Source organism: Vombatus ursinus, unplaced genomic scaffold (assembly GCF_900497805.2).
Source record: "Vombatus ursinus unplaced genomic scaffold, bare-nosed wombat genome assembly UNPS02014794.1, whole genome shotgun sequence".
NCBI lineage: Eukaryota > Metazoa > Chordata > Mammalia > Diprotodontia > Vombatidae > Vombatus > Vombatus ursinus.
The window spans coordinates 4,131,269-4,150,486 of NW_020954572.1; the positions used below are offsets into that span (position 1 = coordinate 4,131,269).

The 19,218-nt window shown below is 36.9% G+C and overlaps 1 protein-coding gene across 1 annotated transcript in view; it reads left to right on the forward strand.

The window, feature by feature from the left end:
• The window catches only part of CATSPERB (cation channel sperm associated auxiliary subunit beta), a 238,521-nt gene that overhangs the window by 72,328 nt on the left and 146,975 nt on the right, over nt 1–19,218 (forward strand). The window contains exons 7-12 of the mRNA XM_027870178.1: nt 2,550–2,648; nt 3,394–3,509; nt 6,617–6,649; nt 18,314–18,380; nt 18,633–18,702; nt 19,120–19,177. Coding sequence (XP_027725979.1) covers nt 2,550–2,648; nt 3,394–3,509; nt 6,617–6,649; nt 18,314–18,380; nt 18,633–18,702; nt 19,120–19,177 — 443 coding nt within the window. The remainder of the gene's footprint in view (nt 1–2,549; nt 2,649–3,393; nt 3,510–6,616; nt 6,650–18,313; nt 18,381–18,632; nt 18,703–19,119; nt 19,178–19,218) is intronic.

A 19,218-nucleotide genomic window follows, 5' to 3' on the forward strand; every position in this document is an offset into this window, starting at 1 on the left:
ATGAGGCCTTTGGAGATGTCTTAGATGCTTGTATTGCTGAGAAGGGTTAAGTCTATCAATTTTAGTCATCACTCAAAGTGGCTGTTAGTGTATACAACATTCTCCTGCATCTGTTCATTTCACTCGACATCAGATCATACAAGTCTTTCCAGGTTTTTCTGAAGTCAGCCTGTTCATCATTTCTTTTAGCACAATAGTATTCCATTACTTTCATATACCACAGCTTGCTCAGCCATTCCCCAATTGGTGGGCATCCTCTCAATTTCCAATTCTTGGCCACCACAAAAACAGCTGCTATAAATATTTTTGTACATGTGGGTCCTTTTCCCATTTTTATGATCTCTTTGGGATACAGCACTAGAAGTGCTATTGCTGGGTGAAAGGGTATGCACATTTTTGTAGCTCTTTGTGTATAGTTCTAAATTGCTGTCCAAAATGGTTGGATCATTTTACAACTGAAGAAAGTAATTCCTTAAAAATTAGAATGGAGCAAACGGAAGCTAATGACTTTATGAGAAATCAAGACATTGTAAAACAAAACCAAAAGAATGAAAAAATAGAAAACCATGTGAAATATCTCATTGGAAAAACAACTGACCTGGACGATAGATCCAGGAGAGATCATTTAAAAATTATTGGACTACCTGAAAGCCATGATAAAAAAAAAAAGCCTAGACATCATCTTTCAAGAAATTATCAAGGAAAACTGCCCTAATATTCTAAAACCAGAGGGTAAAATAGAAATGGAAAGAATCCACTGATCACATCCTGAAAGAGATCCCCAAAAGAAAACTAATTGGAATATTTTAGCCAAATTCTAGAGTTCTCAGGTCAAGGAGAAAATATTGTAAGCAGCCAGAAAGAAATAATTCCAGTATTGTGGAAACACAATCAGGATAACATAAGATCTAGGAGCTTCTACATTAAGGGATCATGATATTCCAGAGGTCAAAAGAGCTAGGATTAAAACCAAGAATCTCCTACCCAGCAAAACTGAGTATAATCATTCGGGGAAAAAATGAAGATACAGTGAAAGAGAAGACCTTCAACATTCTTGATCAAAAGACCAGAGCTGAATATAAAATTTGACTTTCAAATACAGGACTTAAGAGAAGCATGAAAAGGTAAACTGGAAAGAGAAATCATAAGGGACTTATTAAAGTTGAACTGTTTACATTCCTACATGGAAAGATGATATTTGTAACACACGAGACCTTTTTCAGTAGTAGGGCAGTTGGAGGGAATATATATATAGACAGAGGGCACAGGGTGAGTTGAAGATGAAGGGATGATATCTAAAAAGTAAAGTTAAGGGGTGAGAGAGTATTGTACTGGGTGAAGGAGAAAGGGAGAGTTAGAATGGTGTAAATTATCTCACATAAAAGAGAGAGGCAAAAGCTTTTACCATGTAGGAGAAGTGGCGGGGGGGGGAGTGGGAGGGAATGAATGAATCTTAGTCTCATTGTATTTGGCTTAAGGAGGGAATAATAGACACATTTAATTGGGTATGGAAATCTATCTCAACCTACAGGAACATGGGGGGAAGGAGATAAGAAAGAAATAGAGTCAGTTTTTCACAACATGACTACTATGGAAGTGTTTTGCATGACTACACATGTATAACCTGTATCAAGTTGCTTGCCTTCTCAATGTGGCTGGGTGGGGAGGGAGGCAGGGAGAAAATTTGGAACCCAAAGTTTTAAAAACAAATGTTAAAAATTGTTTTTACATGCAATTAGGAAATAAGATATACAGACAATGGGGTATAGAAATCTATCCTGCCCTACAGAAAAATAGAAAGGGAAGGGGAAGGGAATGAGAGAAGGGGGATAATAGAAGGGAGGGCAGATCAGGGGAAGGGGTATGCAGAATGCACGCCATCTTGGGGTGGGAGGAGGGACGAGATGGGGAGAAAATTTGGAACTCAAAATCTTATGGAAGTGAATGTTGAAAACTAAAAATAAATAAATTAACTAAAAAATAATGCTGCAGAAATGTGAGCTCTTATATTCTTCCCAGTGTTAACTAGACCAGAAATTCAATCAAGTATTCATTCTGAAGCCTTGTATTATATCTGACCAATTAAAATAATGTATTTTTTAGTTTGTGAGGGATGTGATAAAGATGAAGAGCAGTATGTAGTAGCCCCATAAAAGTTTTGCCTACTGGCCAGACACTGTAGAATTTGCTTAAAATCTTTTAAGAATTGTTTGATCTTGGGCATTTACATTTATTTTTCTTGTGTTTCTTGTTGTTGCTATTTAGTTGATTAGTTGTATCCAATTGCTTGTGACCCCATTTGGGGTTTTCTTGGCAAAGATGCTGGAGTGGTTTACCATTTTCTTTTCCAGCTCATTTTACAGATGAGGAAATTGAGGTAAACAGGGTCAAGTGACCTGACCAGGCTCACACAGTTAGGAAGTGTCTGAGGCTGGATTTGAACTAAGGTTTTCCTGAGCCCAGGGCCAGTGGTCTTAGCTTCTGTGCCACCTAGCTGCCCCAATTGTATTTACCCCCATTTAAAACTTTATTTTGTATTTCTTTTTTAGGATATTTCTTTGGTGTGACTTTTTCTGGATTTTGGGAGAATAAGGAAACTTTTTGGTATGATGTCACAAGTAGTATCTGCGTTGTCCAGAATGATGACGGTAACTTTTTTGGCCAAAGATTTCATTGGTAGCACTTCTATTCCCACCTCTTTTTTGGGGGGGGGGGTTGGGCAATGGGGATTAAGTGACTTGCCCAGTGTCACATAGCTAGTAAGTGTTATGTGTTTGAGGCCGGATTTGAACTAAGGTCCTCCTGACTTCAAGGCTGGAGCTCTATCCACTGCGCCATGTAGCTGTGCCCTGCCCCCCATTCCCAACTCTTGATAGCACATTAGGCAAATCCTTTCCTGAAACTCTAGATTCTTCACTTTTAAAATGAGAAGTTTGAGTTAGTTATTTTCTAAGTTCCACCTCAACTCTGATTGTTGATAACTATAGAATCCCAAGGACTTTTGAAGTCTCATAGCATACTTGAATAGGTTATTGCTCCATAATGTCACAAAGGAAGAAACAGGAAATAAGGGACTGGAGACATTGTAACTCCCTGAAGGCTCATTGGCAAATCAGTCAAATTAGGTTTAGGAACCAAGAGTTTTTTATTTTTTTATTTTTATTTTTTTAATTTTTTAATTTTTTTTTTTTGAAACTTAGAGTTTTTAATTCCCAGGATTGCACTGTGCCAACACAACTAAATCACATTTATCCAATTATTATCTGTCCTCATCTATATCATGAAGAGAAAACAAAGCTATGAAAATAAATTATGTTGATCCTGATCCCTGTGATTGTGCTTTCAATTCATAAATGAATTTATAATGACTTCTTGTTATTTTTCCTTCTTTAGAGTGCCAGAAATCTATGCTTGTGGACATTGTCTTAACAAATTATCATTTAGTGGTCCTTTCAACAATGGGCCTTTTTATAAGTTCAGATATTCGTTACCCAAATGATACTTTAAAGGTAGGTATTTCATGTCTGTAGCTCTGTGTCTTAGACATAACCTTGGCATCAAATAAAAAGATGCATGATGGGTACATTATATGGTGCCTTTTAGACCTTTGAGAAGGAAGCAAGGAACAAAGAAAACAAACACATATATTAAGCAGTTTCTAAGTACCAGCCACTATGCTAAGTGCTAGGGATACAAATACAAGTAAAGCTTACATTTCTATTCTGAGAAAATACCACACCAAAAAGAGCTGAAAAGCCTAGAAGGGAGCAATGGGAAATTGAGATACCAGGTGTGAAGACATGATTTTGAAGTCTGGTAGCCAGGAACAGTGAAGGAAGACTAGGTTGGGCTACTGTACAAAATGGAGGTCCTCGGAGAAACTCACCAATGACACAGAGTGTGGGCCTTACAGAGGGATATTCCAGATTAATAAGGCTGCACGAGTAATTATATATTTCAAGGTGAGGAGGTGCAGGTGCTCAGGGAAGTTCCATGGCAGATACATTTAAAAGTTTAAAAGTCCAGAAACCAGGTTTAAAAGTCCAGAAATCAAGAACAGGGCAGGAAAAGGAATAAAGGCCAACTTGGACCCCTCCACAAAATAGAGGCCCCAGGAGAAATATCTGTAAAGGCATATAGACATTTCTATTTCTTGTGGATAGAGCCAGAAAATAATGCTGATAACTGTTCTTTATAAAATATTCTTGCACAATCAAAACAACTCTGAGGATCAGCCTCATGTCCAGGAAACTAACAAAAATGACAAAAGATGAGAAGGGTAAATGTTGGATTCATTATGGAAAGGTACTCTAGAATTGTCCAGCCATTCTAGAAAGCAACTTGAAAATATGCTAAGTGAATAAAATATCTGTACTCTTTGAGCTGAAGAACCCACTACTAAGTATATACCCCAAAGAAGTTAATACTAAAAATAAAGACTCCATATAGGACAAATATTTGTAACTGAACTTCTTACAGCAACAAAGAACTAGAAACAGTGGATTTCCATTGATTGGGGGATGGTTAAACAAATTGTGGCATATGAATGTAGTGGGATATTATTGCATTTCATGAAATGACGAATATGAGGAAGGGAGAGAGAAGTACAGGAAAGTTTACATGAACTGACACAAAGTGAAGCAAGCCAAAGCAGGAAAGCAACATGCACAAGGACTACCAAATAAATGGAAAGAAAAATGATAGAATAAAGTTGTTTCCAATGAAATTATAATGATCAAATTTGGCCCCAAAGAAAAAAAATATGAGAATATTTCTCCACTCTTCTTTATAAAGATATAGAGATTATTACTATTGAATGCTGCATATACTGATGACTTGACTGACATTTTAGCTTTGCTGAACTTTTTTCTTTTCCTTTTTTTATTGTTTGTTATGAGGGATGACTCTCTGAGAGGGGTAGGGGAGAAGTATATATCAAGAAATGTAGATGATGTAAAAACAAAATGTATCAGTAAAAATAAAAAAAATAAAGCATGCCTACTCACTGAAAAGGCCAATGTCCTATAGAAGGAGAACTTTAAATATTTTAATTCTGAACGTTGGTGGGATTTTGTTTGGGTAGATTCACTTTATGAGGAATAATACTGGCTTTATTTTTATCATCTTTACAGATGTTTTCTGAAAGAGTGAGGAGACAGTTTTGCTCTGAGACACTACATAACACATATATCAAACATCATCATGTCAGAATACAAAGCTGAGGCCTACAAGGAGTAAAATAGGGAGTAAGAAAAAAATGTAGGAGTAATATTATGGCAAAAACTAGTTGAAGGACACAGAGGTGATTAGCATGGAAAATAGAAGACTAAGGGATTATGTGATTGCTAGCCTCAAGGATTTTAAAAGCTATCATGTGGAAGGATGATTAGACCAATTTTCTTTGGCCTCAGAAATTAGAAGTACAAGAAAAAGCTAAGAAAAAAAGCAGATTTTAGCTGGATATAAGGAAAACCTTCCTTATAGTAGGGTAATCAGAACTGCCTTAAAGTGGAATAGACAGAATAGTTAAGTTTCCAATTGCCAGCAGACTTTACTTGGAGTCTTTATGCTTATTTTCTGGGAATGTTTGTGTTGCTGTTGTTGTTGAGGTGGGGGAATAGGATCTTAATCATGTACTAATTAGCCTAAATTTCACTGAGGCCCCTTCCTTTTTAGATTCTGTGATTTTTCTGATGGTGTTATTCAGGTATTTCTCATAAGGAGTATGGAGGAAAACAAAGAAAAATATTGTGATTTCTGAGTTAGAAAGTATGGAATCTGGGGTGATTATACATCCTGAGGGTTGAGGAAGAAGGTTAAGCATTGGAGGGAGAGATTAAAGCAGACCTGTACAACTTGACAGTAAGTAGGGGCCAAAATTAAAATAGGCTAAACTTCTTTGGGCTGTAGATAGGATTTAGCGGCTCACTTTCCAAGTAAAGGTATAATTAATGATTAAACTGTTTTGTAAATAAACCATATTAAAAAAGGAAAATTTCAATTAATATCAATTAATTACATTTATTGTTTAAGATTTTTATTTATCATGAAATCACTCCTCTCAGACTAGAAACAGACTGACAATGGTTGGTTGCTGTGGGTCACATGACAAATCAGAGAGAGTGTGCAGTGGCAACCCACTCACCAAGTTAACATGAGGGTCACAGTAGTGACTAGTGGAAGGCGGGTTAAGCAGGGCATGGACAAAGTACTCATTAAATCTTTGCTTTCTTTTATATCCTCTACAATTTCTCCAGGCCCCCCAAAATCCTTTGGTGGGCTGCAAGTGGCCTGCGGGTCATATGTTGTGCAGGCCTGCATTAAAATAACACAATTACAGAAGAGTTGGTAAGAAGAAAGATTCTCTAGGTGCACCTGGAAGGACAGGTTTTCAATAATTTCCCTGACTGATCCTCATAGGTACTGGGGTAAAATTAGAAGAGTGAAATTCAGTAGCATGTATAACTACCTCAGAAACCAACTCCAGTGTCTGACAAGCCTCAATGCCAGGTTGATCATGTCTTTATCTCTGTTGCAATTTAAACCCACTTTATCTCATTGCTTCCTTTCACAGTCGGTTATATTATCATCTTTTACCTTTTCTTTTCACTTCTAGTTTGAAAGAATGGAGTTTTGTGGTTATAATACGGTAAGACATCATAAATTCCTAGGCCTAGAAAATGGAATCTGGGTAGGGGAGATGGGTAGGGATTTGTTTTATAAACCTGAGAGTAATACATTTGACAATTTAAATTTTAAAGAGAAAAGAAATCAATTCCAGAAGGTACAAGCAGATAATAAGTGTAAAGGATAAGTTGCAAGATACAGGGATCACCAGTTGTAGGATACTTGAGTCAAACCTTTTATGTAGGAGGTGTGAAATTGTGTCTTAAAGTATTGTTAGGCTTTGGATCAGTGGGAAGGATGGAGAAGAGCATTCCAGGTATGGGGAATAGCATGAGAAAATAAGCAGGAATCAACATGAGGGAACAGGAAGGTAAGTCAGGATATGATCCTCCTGACAAGTTGAATAGGAAGGATAATAGTAATTATGAGGTAGTAGTAATAATAATAATAGCTAGCATTTATATAGCACTTGAAGACTGGCAAAGCACTTTACATTTTTTTTTTTAGAACTTAATGATTTGATTTGATTTTTTAAAATTTATTTATTTTTAGTTTTCAACATTTACTTCCACAAGATTTTGAGTTCCAAATTTTCACCCCATCTCACCCCTTCCCCCCCCAAGATGGCATGCATTCTGAATATCCCTTTCCCTAGTCTGTCCTCTCTTCTATCTCTCTCCCCTTCTCTTATCTCCTTCCCCTTCTATTTTCCTGTAGGGCAGGATAGATTTCTGTACCCCATTTTCTGTATTTCTTATTTCCCAGTTGCATGTGAAAACATTTTTTTTAAAACATGTTTTTAAAACTTTGGGTTCCAAATTTTCTCCCTCCCTCCCTCCCCACCCACCCTCATTGAAAAGGCAAGCAACTCAATATAGGTTATACATGTACAGTTATGCAAAACACTTCCATAGTAGTCATGTTGTGAAAAACTGACTCTGTTTCCCTTAATTCTATCCTGTCCCCCCATTTATTCTGTTCTTTCTTTTGACCCTGTCCCTCCTCAGAAGTGTTTGTTTCTGATTACCCCCTTTCCCAATCTGCCCTCCTCTCTATCACTCCCCTGCTCTCTTGTCCCCTTCTCCCCATATTTTCCTGTAGGGTAAGACAGATTTCCATACCCAATTGAGAAGCACTTTACATTTATCTCACTTGATCCTCACATCCTGTGAAATAGGTGCTATTATTATCTTCATTTTACATATGAGAAAATTGAAGCTGACAAATTAAGTGACTTCCCAGGGTCCAACAACTAGTAAAGTTTACAGCATCAGTATTTGAACTCATGTCCTCCTGAATTCAGGCCTAGTATTCTATATACAGCTGTATCTAATTGCACAACTTAACCTTGATCCGATGGGTAATGGGGAGTTATTATCAACTTTTCTCCAGGGGAATGACATGATGAAAGCTCTCTTTTAGAAAGATTAGTCTGGTAACTACATTCTGGTCACTGAATTTTCTGGGAGACCAAGGTTTGAGAGATTTACATGAGAGCAATTGGCCCACAGTGTCAAATGCTGCAGAGATGACAGTGAGAATAAGAACAGAGGAAAGGGTCACTGGATTTAGAGAAGTGGTCAATGATGAAAGAAACACTGGACTAAGACTTGGTTTATTTGAGGTCTAGGTCTTTTTTCTGCTACTAACTAGTTATGTGATCTTGATCAAGTTATTTAACCTCTCCAGGTTCTTCATTTGTAAAGGGAGACTGGAATGGGGAAAAAGTAAGCTTCTAGATCTAACTTTTTGGGATTCTACAAGCCTGAAGAAACAGCTAGGTGGCACAGTGGATAGAGTGCTGGGCCTGGAGTCAGGAAGGCTCATCTGCTTGAGTTCAAATCTGGCCTCAGACACTAGCTGTGTGACCTTAGATGTCTAGCCTCTTTTTTTGATCATGGCTTTCAGGTAGTCCAATAATTTTAAAACTGTCTCTCCTGGATCTATTTTCTAGGTCAGTTGTTTTTCCAGTGAGATATTTTACATTGTTTTCTAATTTTTCATTCTTTTGGATTTGTTTTACAGTGTCTTGATTTCTCATAAAGTCACTAGCTTTCAATTGCTCTATTCTAATTTTTAAGAAAGTATTTTCTTCAGTAATCTTTTGGACTTTTCCATTTGGCCAATTTTGCTTTTTAGGGCTTTTTAGGGCATTCTTCTCTTCATTGACTTTTTGGACCTCTTTTGCCATTTGGGTTAGGCTATTTTTTAAGGTGTTATTTTCTTCAGTATTTTTTGGGGTGTCCTTTAGCAAGCTGTTGACTTGTTTTTCATTATTTTCTTGCATCACTCTCATTTCTCTTTCCAGCTTTTCCTCTACTTCTCTTACTTGCTTCTCAAAATCCCTTTGAGCTCTTCCAAGGCCTGGGACTGCTTCATATTTTTCTTGGAGGCTTTGGATGTAGGAGCTTTGACTTTGTTGTCTTCTTCTGGTTGTATGTTTTGATTTTCTTTGTCACCAAAGTAAGATAATACAGTCTGACTCTTTTTGCGCTGCTTACTCATGATCCTGGCCAATTACTTGAGTTTTAAACTCTTTGTTAAGGTAAAAGTCTGCTTCCAATATGAAGAGTGTACTGTCCCAAGCTTCAGGGGTTTGTACAGCTATTTTCAGAGGTACTTCTAAGGATCTGTAAATTTTCAGTTCTTCCAAGGTGGTATGATAAGGGGTGAGGTGTTTCCTCTCCACAGCCACAAGTTTCACCACACCAGTGCTCCTCCTCACCCCAGGACCACCCCTCAGAACTGTGACCCAGATCCAAGCACTGATAAAGCAAGAGATTCCTGCCTCAGGACTGGCAAAGAGATCCCTGCAATACCCCTCTAATCAGCAGCTTGATTCCCCCTCAGTCTGTGGGCTGGAAGCTTAGGAGGCAGACGCTGCCCCAGAGGCCACGCTCAGAACCTGCGGCTGAGACCTGGCTCCTTCTCTCACCGCAGTCACAGACTTTTCCCACTGACCTTCAAAGTTGTCTTTGGTATTTGTATGTTGAGAAGTCTGGAAACCACCACAGCTGCCCGCGATCAATCCTGTGAGGTCTGCTCCAGGGTTGCTGCGGCCTGCGTGCCCACGCCACACTGTGCTCTTCTCCCCACCTGGTGCGATATACCTTTCCAATCAACCATCCAGGCTGTCTTTGGCTGGAAATTTGTTTCACTCTGTCTTTTTGTGGGTTCTGCTGCTTTAGAATTTGTTTAGAGTCATTTTTATAGGTATTTGGAGGGGTTTGGGGAGAGAGCTCAAGCAAGTCACTGCTTTCCCTCTGCGATCTTGGCTCCGCCCCTCCAGCTGTGTGACCTTAGGCAAGTCACTTAACCCTGTTTGCCTCAATTTACTCATCTGTAAAAATGAGCTAGAGGAGGAAATAGCAAACCACTCCAGTATTTTTGCCAAGAAAACCACAAATTGGGGTCGTGAAGAGTCAGACATGAGAGAACAACAACAAAATGAGCCCAAAGTTCTTTCCTTTTCTTTTCTTCTTGAAGTAGCAGAGGCCAGATAGCAAAGAATTTCTGGCAATATGTGGTGAGGCAAAAAAGGTAGGAATAGAACATCCTCCTTTTTCACTTTAGCAGAGAATTCCTACAAAATAGGTAGTAAACTTTGTTTCCTCACATGAACAATAAAAGTGTTTTCCTGCAAATGAAGTGATCTCATCGACAGGCACATTTTTAATAGAAGCAGTTTTCCTAACCACAGGCTTTGTGTGTGTCCTTTTTGATATAGGAATTTCTGGTATGAAGAGGATGACTTATTCTTTTAAATTTTTTAAAATTAATTTTCAGTTCTGAATTCTCTCTTCCTTTACCTGTTAAGAAGGCAAGAAAAACAAAGCCTATTGCAAATATGTGTAGTCACACAAACTAAATATTTGTATTAGTCATGTCAAACAAAAAAAGAAAAGAAAAAGAAAGATAATATGCTTTGATCTGTGCTCTGAGGCTGTCAGGTCTCTCTGTTTGGAAGTGGATAGCATGTTTCATCGTGAATCCTTTGAAATTGTGGTTGATCATTGTGCTGATCAGTTATTAAGTCTTTTGAAGTGGATTACCTTCATATATTGATGTTTATTTATTTAGTCATTTTTCAGTCATGTCCAACTTTCCGTGACCCCATTTGAGTTTTCTTGGCAAAGATACTGGAGTGGTTTGCCGTTTCCTTCTCCAGCTCATTTTACAGGTGAGGAAACTGAGGCAAACAGGGTGAAGTGACTTGTCCAGTATCACACTGCTAGTAAGTGTTTGAGGCTGAATTTGAACTCAGATGAGTCTTCACGACTGGCACTGTATCTACTGGTTTCTTGGTTTTGCTTACTTCACTTTGCATCAGTTCATACAAGTTTTATTAGATTTTTCTGAAACTATTCCCTTTATCATTTCTTATAGCACAACAGTATTCCATCACATTCAAATATCTTACCTTGTTCAGCCATTCCCCAATTGATGGACACTTTCTCAGTTTCCTATTCTTCGCCACTACAAAAGGAATACAAATATAACTATAAATATAAATATAAATATCTTTGTACATGAGTCCTTTTCTTCTTTCTTTGATTTCTTTGTATATAGACCTAGTAATGCTGGGTCAAAAGGCATGCACAGGTTATTAGCTTTTTGGGATAGTTTCAAGCTGCTTTCTAAAATGGTTGGACCAGTTCATAGTTCTACCAATAGCTCATTAGTGTACCCATTCTCCCCCCATCCTCTCTATGGTTTGTCATTTTAATTTTCATTTTGTCATCTTAACCATTCAGATGTGTTTGAGAAGTTGTTTTAATTTATGTTTCTCTAATTATTAGTGATTTAGAGCACTTTATGCAATTATTAATAGTCCCCCTGGTATGCCCAGGTGGGGCTTTCCACTAGCTTGCTGGAACATCTCCCATTCTGTACTACTCCCCTTCCCCCAGAGCAAGAGGGGCATTTAACGTTAATCCCCCAAGCTTCCTGGGCCACAACACTGCTGCACCTCGTCTTTCTGCTGGTTCACCTGTTCCGGGGTTTTTCCTGGGTTGATACTTTCTGGGCTTTCAGAGGTCAATAACGGATGGTGAGAGTGACTTACTTCTTACTCAGCTATCTTGGCTCCTGGAAGCCAAAATACCACAAGTATTTCCTCACTTTGAAATTAAACTTGTGTTTGTGTCCTGACTCTCTTGTCTCTAACCTGCTCTGTTCAACTCCTGCCACCTATAGGTTAGAGGCTGGTTCTGTTCTGGTCATCAATAGCTTTGATTATTTTGTCTGAAAACTGCCTGTTCATGTCTTTTGACCATTTATCAATTGAGGAATGGCTCTTATTTCTGTAAACTTGACTCAGTTTTCTATATGTTTGAGAAATGAAGTCTTTATCAGAGAAACTCACTGTAGACATTTTTTTCACAGTAATAATTACCAATTATGTATTTCCTTCCATCTTATTTTCCCCATTTATCCTATTCTTGCTCTCTTTTTACATGTCTATTCTCAAAAGTGTTTTGCTTCTGATTTTTACCACCCCCAAACTGTCCTCCCTTCTGTCAGCTCTGCCCCCCATTCTCTTATCCCCTTCCCTTCCTACTTTCTTGTATACTAAGATATATTTCTACATCCAACTGAGTGTGTATATTATTACATCTTTGAGCCAATTCCAGTAAGAGTAAGGTTCATGTGCTCTCCTCCTTGCTTCCCCCATTTCCCCCTCCATTATAAAATCTCTTTCAGACCTCTTTTATATCAAATAATTTATCCCAGTTTACCTCTTCCTTTCCCCTTCTCTGAGTGCATTCTTTCTGAACCCTTAATTTTATTTTTTAATAATTATACCATCATATTCAATTCACATTTCGGCTTTCTGTTTATTTATACTCCTTCTAAGTGCCCTAATAATAAGAAAGTTTTTAGGAGTTATAAATATCATTTTCCCATGTAAGAATTTAAGCAGTTTAACCTTATCAAATCACTTATGATTTGTCTTTCCTATTTACCTTTTTATGATTCTTTTGCACCTTGTATTTGAAGTTCCAAATTTCTATTCAGATCTGATCTTTTCATCAGGAAGCTCTATTTCATTGAATATCCATTTTTCCTTTGAAGGATTATACTGAGTTTTGCTGGGTAGGTGATTCTTGGTTGTAATCCTAGCTCTTTTGTCCTCCTTTAATTAGAAGCTGCTAAATCTTAGTGTTACCCTGATTGTGGCTCCATGATATTTGAATTATTCCTTTTTGGCTGCTTACAATATTTTCTCCTTGATCTGGGGACTCTGCAATTTGGTTATAATACTCCTGGGAGTATTCCTTCTTATGAGCCAATTCTTTAAAAAATATATTTATTTTTACTTTTCAACATTCACTTCTGTAAGCTTTGGAGTTTTAAATTTTCTTTGCTTCTCTCCCTTTCCCCTTCCCCTAGATGGCATTCTATGAGCCAGTTCTGATAAGGGTAAGGTTCATGCGCTCTTGTTCCATTTCTCCCATCTTCCCCACCACTGTAAAATCTCTTTCATGCCTCTTTTATGCCAGATAATTTACCCCATTTTGCCTGTTTCTCTTGAGTCTTGTATTTGAAAGTCAAATCTCTATTCAGCTCTGGTCTTTCCATCAGGAATTCTTGAAAGTCTTCTATTTCATTGAATATCCATGTTTTCCCTTAAGGACTATACTTAGTTTTGCTGGGTAGGTGATTCTTGGTTAAAATCCTAGCTCTTTTGCCATCTCCTTCTTGCTTCCCCCATTTCCCCTTCCACTATAAAATCTCTTTCAGGCCTCTTTTATATCAGATAATTTATCCCAGTTTACCTCTTCCTTTTCCTTTCTCTGAGTGAATTCTTTCTTAACCCTTAATGTTATGTTATTATATTTCAAGCCTTCCAATCCTTTAATGTCAAAACTACTCAATCTTGTGTTATCCTGACTGTAGTTTAATGACATAGATCTTAAGAATTACAAATATCATCTCTCTATGTAGGGGTATCAACAGTTTAACCTTATTAAATAAGTCATGATTTTTCTTTCCTCTTTACCTTTTTATGCTTCTCTTGAGTCTTATATTTGAAAATCAAATTTTCTGTTCAACTCTCGTCTTTTCATCAGGAGAGCTTGAAAGTCTCCCATTGCGGGGCAGCTAGGTATGGATAGAGCACCAGCCCTGGAGTCAGGAGGACCTGAGTTCAAATCCAGCCTCAGACACATAATATTTCCTAGCTGTGTGACTCAGGGCAAGTCACTTAATCCCAATTGCCTCACTGAAAAAAAAAAAGTCTCCCATTTCATTGAATGTCTCTTTTTTTCTCCTGAAAGATTATTCTCAGTTTTGCTTAATAATTGGTTCTTGTTTGTAATCCCAGCTTCTTTGCCTTCTGGAATATCATATTCTAAGCCCCATGATCCTTTAATATAGAAGCTGCTAAATCCTGTGTGATCCTGACTGATTCCTTGATATTCAAGTTATTTCTTTCTGACTGCTTGCAGTAATTTCTCCTTGACCTGAGAGTTCCAGAATTTGTTGATAATACTCCTGGGACTTTTCATTTTAGGATTTCTTTCAGGAGGTAATCAATGGATTCTTTCAATTTCTATTTTACTATCAGATTCTAGGATATCAGGCAGTTTTCCTTGATAATTTCTTAAAAAGTTGTCCTTTTTTGGCTCTTTTTTTTTTATCATGGCTTTCAGGTAGTCCAATAATTCTTTTTTTTTTATGTTCCTTTTTTTTGGTGACGCAATTGTGGTTAAGTGACTTGCCCAGAGTCGCACAGCTAGTGAGTGTTATGTATGTGACTTCAGATTTGAACTCAGGTCCTCTTGACTCCAAGGCCAGAGCTCTTCCACTATGCCACCTAGCTGCCCCATCTAATAATTCTTAAATTATGTCTCCTGGATCTGTTTTCCAGGTCAGTTGTTTTTCCAATGAAGTTTTTTACACTTTCTTCTATTTTTTTCATTCTTTTGATTTTGTTTGATTGGATCTTTATGTCTCCTAGAGTCATTAGATTCCATTTGTCCAATTCCAATTTTTACATAATTGTTTTCTTCAGTTAGCTTTTGTACCTCTTTTTCTATTTGGCCATTTGTACTCTTTAAGGAGTTGATTTCTTCAGTGGATTTTTGTACATCTTTTCCCATTTTTTTGTGCTTCCTTTACCAAACTGTTGACTACTTTTTTTTCATAATTCTCTTGTCTAACCCTCATTTCTTTTCTGAATTTTTCTTCTACCTCTCCCATTTGATTTTTAAAATCCTTTTTGAGCTCTTCTAGGAGGACTTTTTGGGCCTCAGACCGATTCATATTTCTCTTTAAGGCTTTGCATGTAGGTGTTTTGACATTATTGTCCTCTTCTGAGTTTGTATTTTGATCTTCCCTGTTGCTGTAGTTGCTTTCTGTGGTCAGGCTTTTTTTTTTCTTTTGCTCATTTCCAGCCTATGTCATTATTTAAAATTAAGCTCTTCTCCTAGGGGTACAGGAGGCACTATCCCAAGCTTCTTGCTCTGAAGACCTTGTGCACCCAGGCCTCTGGAACTGACAGGTGGCTTGTTGTGCAGGAGGATTCAGGCCTGGTGGCTAGCTTGTTTTGCATGTTGGGGTGGGGGAAATTGGGGCTGGTGGCTGGCCTGTTGAATGGAGGTAGAGGCCTTATAGACGGCCTTCTGTGCTTCTGGCCTGCTGAGCCAGGACCAGGGCCTCAGTTGCTGATCTCTCTTAGGACTAGGGTTGCCCAGATACTGCCTTTGCTGGGCTGTGTTCTCCTCTTACCCAAGTAAGATAGGCCTTCCTATAGTCCTTCTAAGTTATCATGGGCTGGAAAATGGTTTCATCCTGTCCTTTTGTGGGTTCTGTCACTCCAGAATTAGATTTGAGGCTTGATTTAAAGTTGTTTCAAGGGAAATTGAGGAGAGCTCAGGCAACTTCCTGCCTTTTCTCTGCCACCTTGGCTCTGTGTCCTTCAGTGTCACTCTTTGTATCTAAATCACGTAACCTTTTTGAGCTTTTTCTCAACACTTTGTCAAGGAATTATGTCTTGTTCTTGCCCCAGTAACTGGGATCTTTGGGTTTATTCCTAGGTTACTGTGCTCATTTACTTATGTGTATTGTGTACCCAATCTATTCCACCCAGATCAACTTCTCTATTTCTTACAAAGTACCAAATTGTTTTGGACAATTACAGTTTTGTAGTATAATTTGAGTTTAGGTAGTATTAGACCCCCCTTCCTTCTCATTTTTTCTTTTCATTGATTCCCTTGATATTCTTGACCTTTTTGTTCCTCCACATCATTTAATTGGTATGGCACTGAATAAGTATATTAATTTAGGTAATATTATCATTTTATTTACATTGCCTCAGCTTAACCTTCCCTAATTTTAAAAGACTCCAAAGATCTATGTGCTATACCCCTTTTGCATTAATGAATTGAGAGAGATGCCCATGTTCCAGTATTCCTGATCCTATTTTTTTTTAATGCAGTCTACTCACTAGTTAGGTTTGGCATAAAGACATTGAGGAAAGAAACATTTAGGCTATTCTGGAATTCTTATTAAGGCATAGACAATCCAGAAAAGGACAGGAGCATTCAAGTATATCTTCTCTGCTATTTTCCAGCCCCATCTTAACTAGCATAATGTTGATCACAGATGAATGGCCCAATAAAAACCTACTTTTAAAAAAAATCTATTTAGATTTTTTTTTTGTTTTTGGTGAGATTACCCCAGTTGGAGCTCCTGTGAATGCAAATGAGCTCCTTAGCTCAGTCAGTGAATTGCCTGGGGCATTGAGATATTAGGCATCTTGCTCAGGGTGACATAGACAGTATGGGTCATAGGGCTGGACTCGAACCCAGGTCTTCTTGACTCTGAAACCAGACACACTATACTCTTCTTCCTCTCATCTATTTAGTACCATTATAAAATTATAAACACATGCTATAATAATGTATGATAATAGTTCACATGTATGTAATACTTCATATTTACAAAGCACTTTACTCAAATATATGAGATAGGTAGGCAGGGTAAATATTGTCATCTCCATTTTATAGATGAGAATACCGAGGTTCAGAGAAGTTAAGTGACTTATCCAGTGTCACACATATAGTAACTGGTGGAAATAAAACTCAAACATGTCCTGCAAAATATACTCCAAATTACTTTGCCCATAGTTGGTAACATAGCAATTACCTAATAATTTAGGATGATATCACATGCTCAGATATGCAACCCCTCCCTGACTTCTTATAGGATAATAATTATCCACTGATTGGTGTACAAGGGACCATTGAGATCAGCCTTTTATCAAGGGGTCCATGCCATCCAAGAAAGATTTTTTTGTTCTCTTTTTAAAGCTCTTTAAGTTCCATGTCCTCTGTTAGTGACCTTTAATATTTTCATTTGGAGATCAAAATGTCATTCATCATTTATTTACTCAATCAACAAATAATTAAGGTAAGCTAGGAAAGGCATTGTGATAGTTAAAAAAACAAACTAAAAAGATATATAACTACAACTAGAAAAAATATATATGATGTATGTATTATATATGGAGGCTCTTAACATACTATCTTTTCTATGTACATTTTGTCTCCAAAATTATATGTGTGTATATATATGGATCAAATTATATATACATATATATGTATATATATAATAGATATAATTTTATATTATATATTATAGAAATATATAATGTATGGTCATATATATATAATTTCATCTATGTAAGCCTATTATATAGGAAGCTAGGATAATGTTATTGTTTCCATTATGCAAATGAAGAAACTAATGCTCAAGATATTTAAGTGACATGCCTATGGTCACACGATTAGTAAGTGGTGGAGTCATGACTTGAACCTAGATCTTCTAAATTTAAATAGTCTTTTCTCTGATATACCTTAGCTCCTATACTATAGGGCATAATGTCATGTGTCCTAAGAGATGCATAAAAGGCTATTAAAATCCAAGATAGGTAAAGATTACTTATGTTGTATGGAATCAGACAGGCATAGAACAGAGGGACATGTACAGGATTTATAGCCAGGTGACCTTGGCTTGAATATGACATTAATGACTTTGATATGACACTAATTAGCTTGTGAGACCATGGGCAAACTACCCAACCTTTCTCAGATTCTTTTTTTTTCATGTATAAAATAAATATAATAATCATACTCCCTATCTAAAAAGGCTGTTGTGAGGAACATCAAGAAACAATAGAAATGCAAATAATTATTATTTATGATGGAGCTAAAAAAAGTTACTTTGCATACTGTTCTCGAGGAACTTTCGATAGAATCCTGGAGTGAAACTAACATCAAATTGGTCCTGAGGCCCACAAAGTTGCCCTGCATTTTAGGAATGTGGCTTGGGGTGCCCACACTTTAAAGAAATAAAGAACAAAAGGCATATTTTTAGCCAATTTGTTAGTCATTGAATAGCAGTAGATTTTAGTTGCCTCAAGAAAATGTCGTGTAGGCATGGGCCATTCCCAAAACCTGTCTTCCTAATTTTATCTCTTACTTTATTTACTCTCTTCCACCTCCAGCTTTTTATTTCATCTTTTCCAGATTCTATACTTTTTTCTTTTCTGTGTCTATTTTTGTCTCCACTCATCCAAATTCTTCAACAAATCTTTGGAGGATTTTTAATAATTTTGTAGGTTTCCTCTCTTAAATCTATGTTGTAGCTGCTAGATTTGTTCTCTTTTTGTTTTCAATAGGGCGATTATTATAAAGCAAAACTATGGTACAATGAAATATGTTTAGCTAACCAAGAAGATTTTGAAGGTAAATTTCTATCAAATACATTTGTATATATATTATAATATAAATAAAAATAAGAGTTCATAATAATGATGTATTACTATGCTTGAGCTACTTGGCAAAATCTAAACTCTTGAGTATTATTCACTAATAAGTACATATTGTAAGATAGTTTTGAAGCTTAAAAATTATAACCCCAAATGCATTAACTACTTGAACTGTACATCCTTTATAAATGTAGATTATACCTATAATTTGTCACTTTCTGCTTTCCAGATGATTACATTGCTATCACCTTTGAAAAAAGTAGGAGCATGAGTCAGGTAAACTATTGCCTTAAAAGAAGGTAAGAAATTTGGTTGTGAATGCTTTTTAAGAAGTAGGCAACCTATAATTGAGAAAAATGTCAGTTTTCCTGATTAGAAAGCTTATCATTCTTTGTTCCTAATTATGAAAATTTTGCACTAATTAGGTTAAGAATGTGTCAAGATGTTAATAAAACACTAACTAGACATATCAGGATATTAATAAAACACGAACTAACTGAATCTTTCCATTATGGAGTGAGATGGTGTGCAACACTCATTAGACTTGCTTCATATTTGCAAACAGGCTTAGTGATAACTCATGTTTTCAAGATCAAACCAGGACACAATAGAACAATTGTATAGTTCACAGGCTAATCAGGCTAGTGATGTCAAATAGGGCATCTTATATGAACTGTATCTCTAATTTTTCTTTCTTTCTTTTTTTTTTTTGGTAGCCGACTACTTGTTTCTATAGCTCTCCTCCATTTTCTAAGTGGGAAAGTTGCGTCCCCCGTAAGGGAAAACAAAGGAAAAAATATGAGGCTCATCTGTTG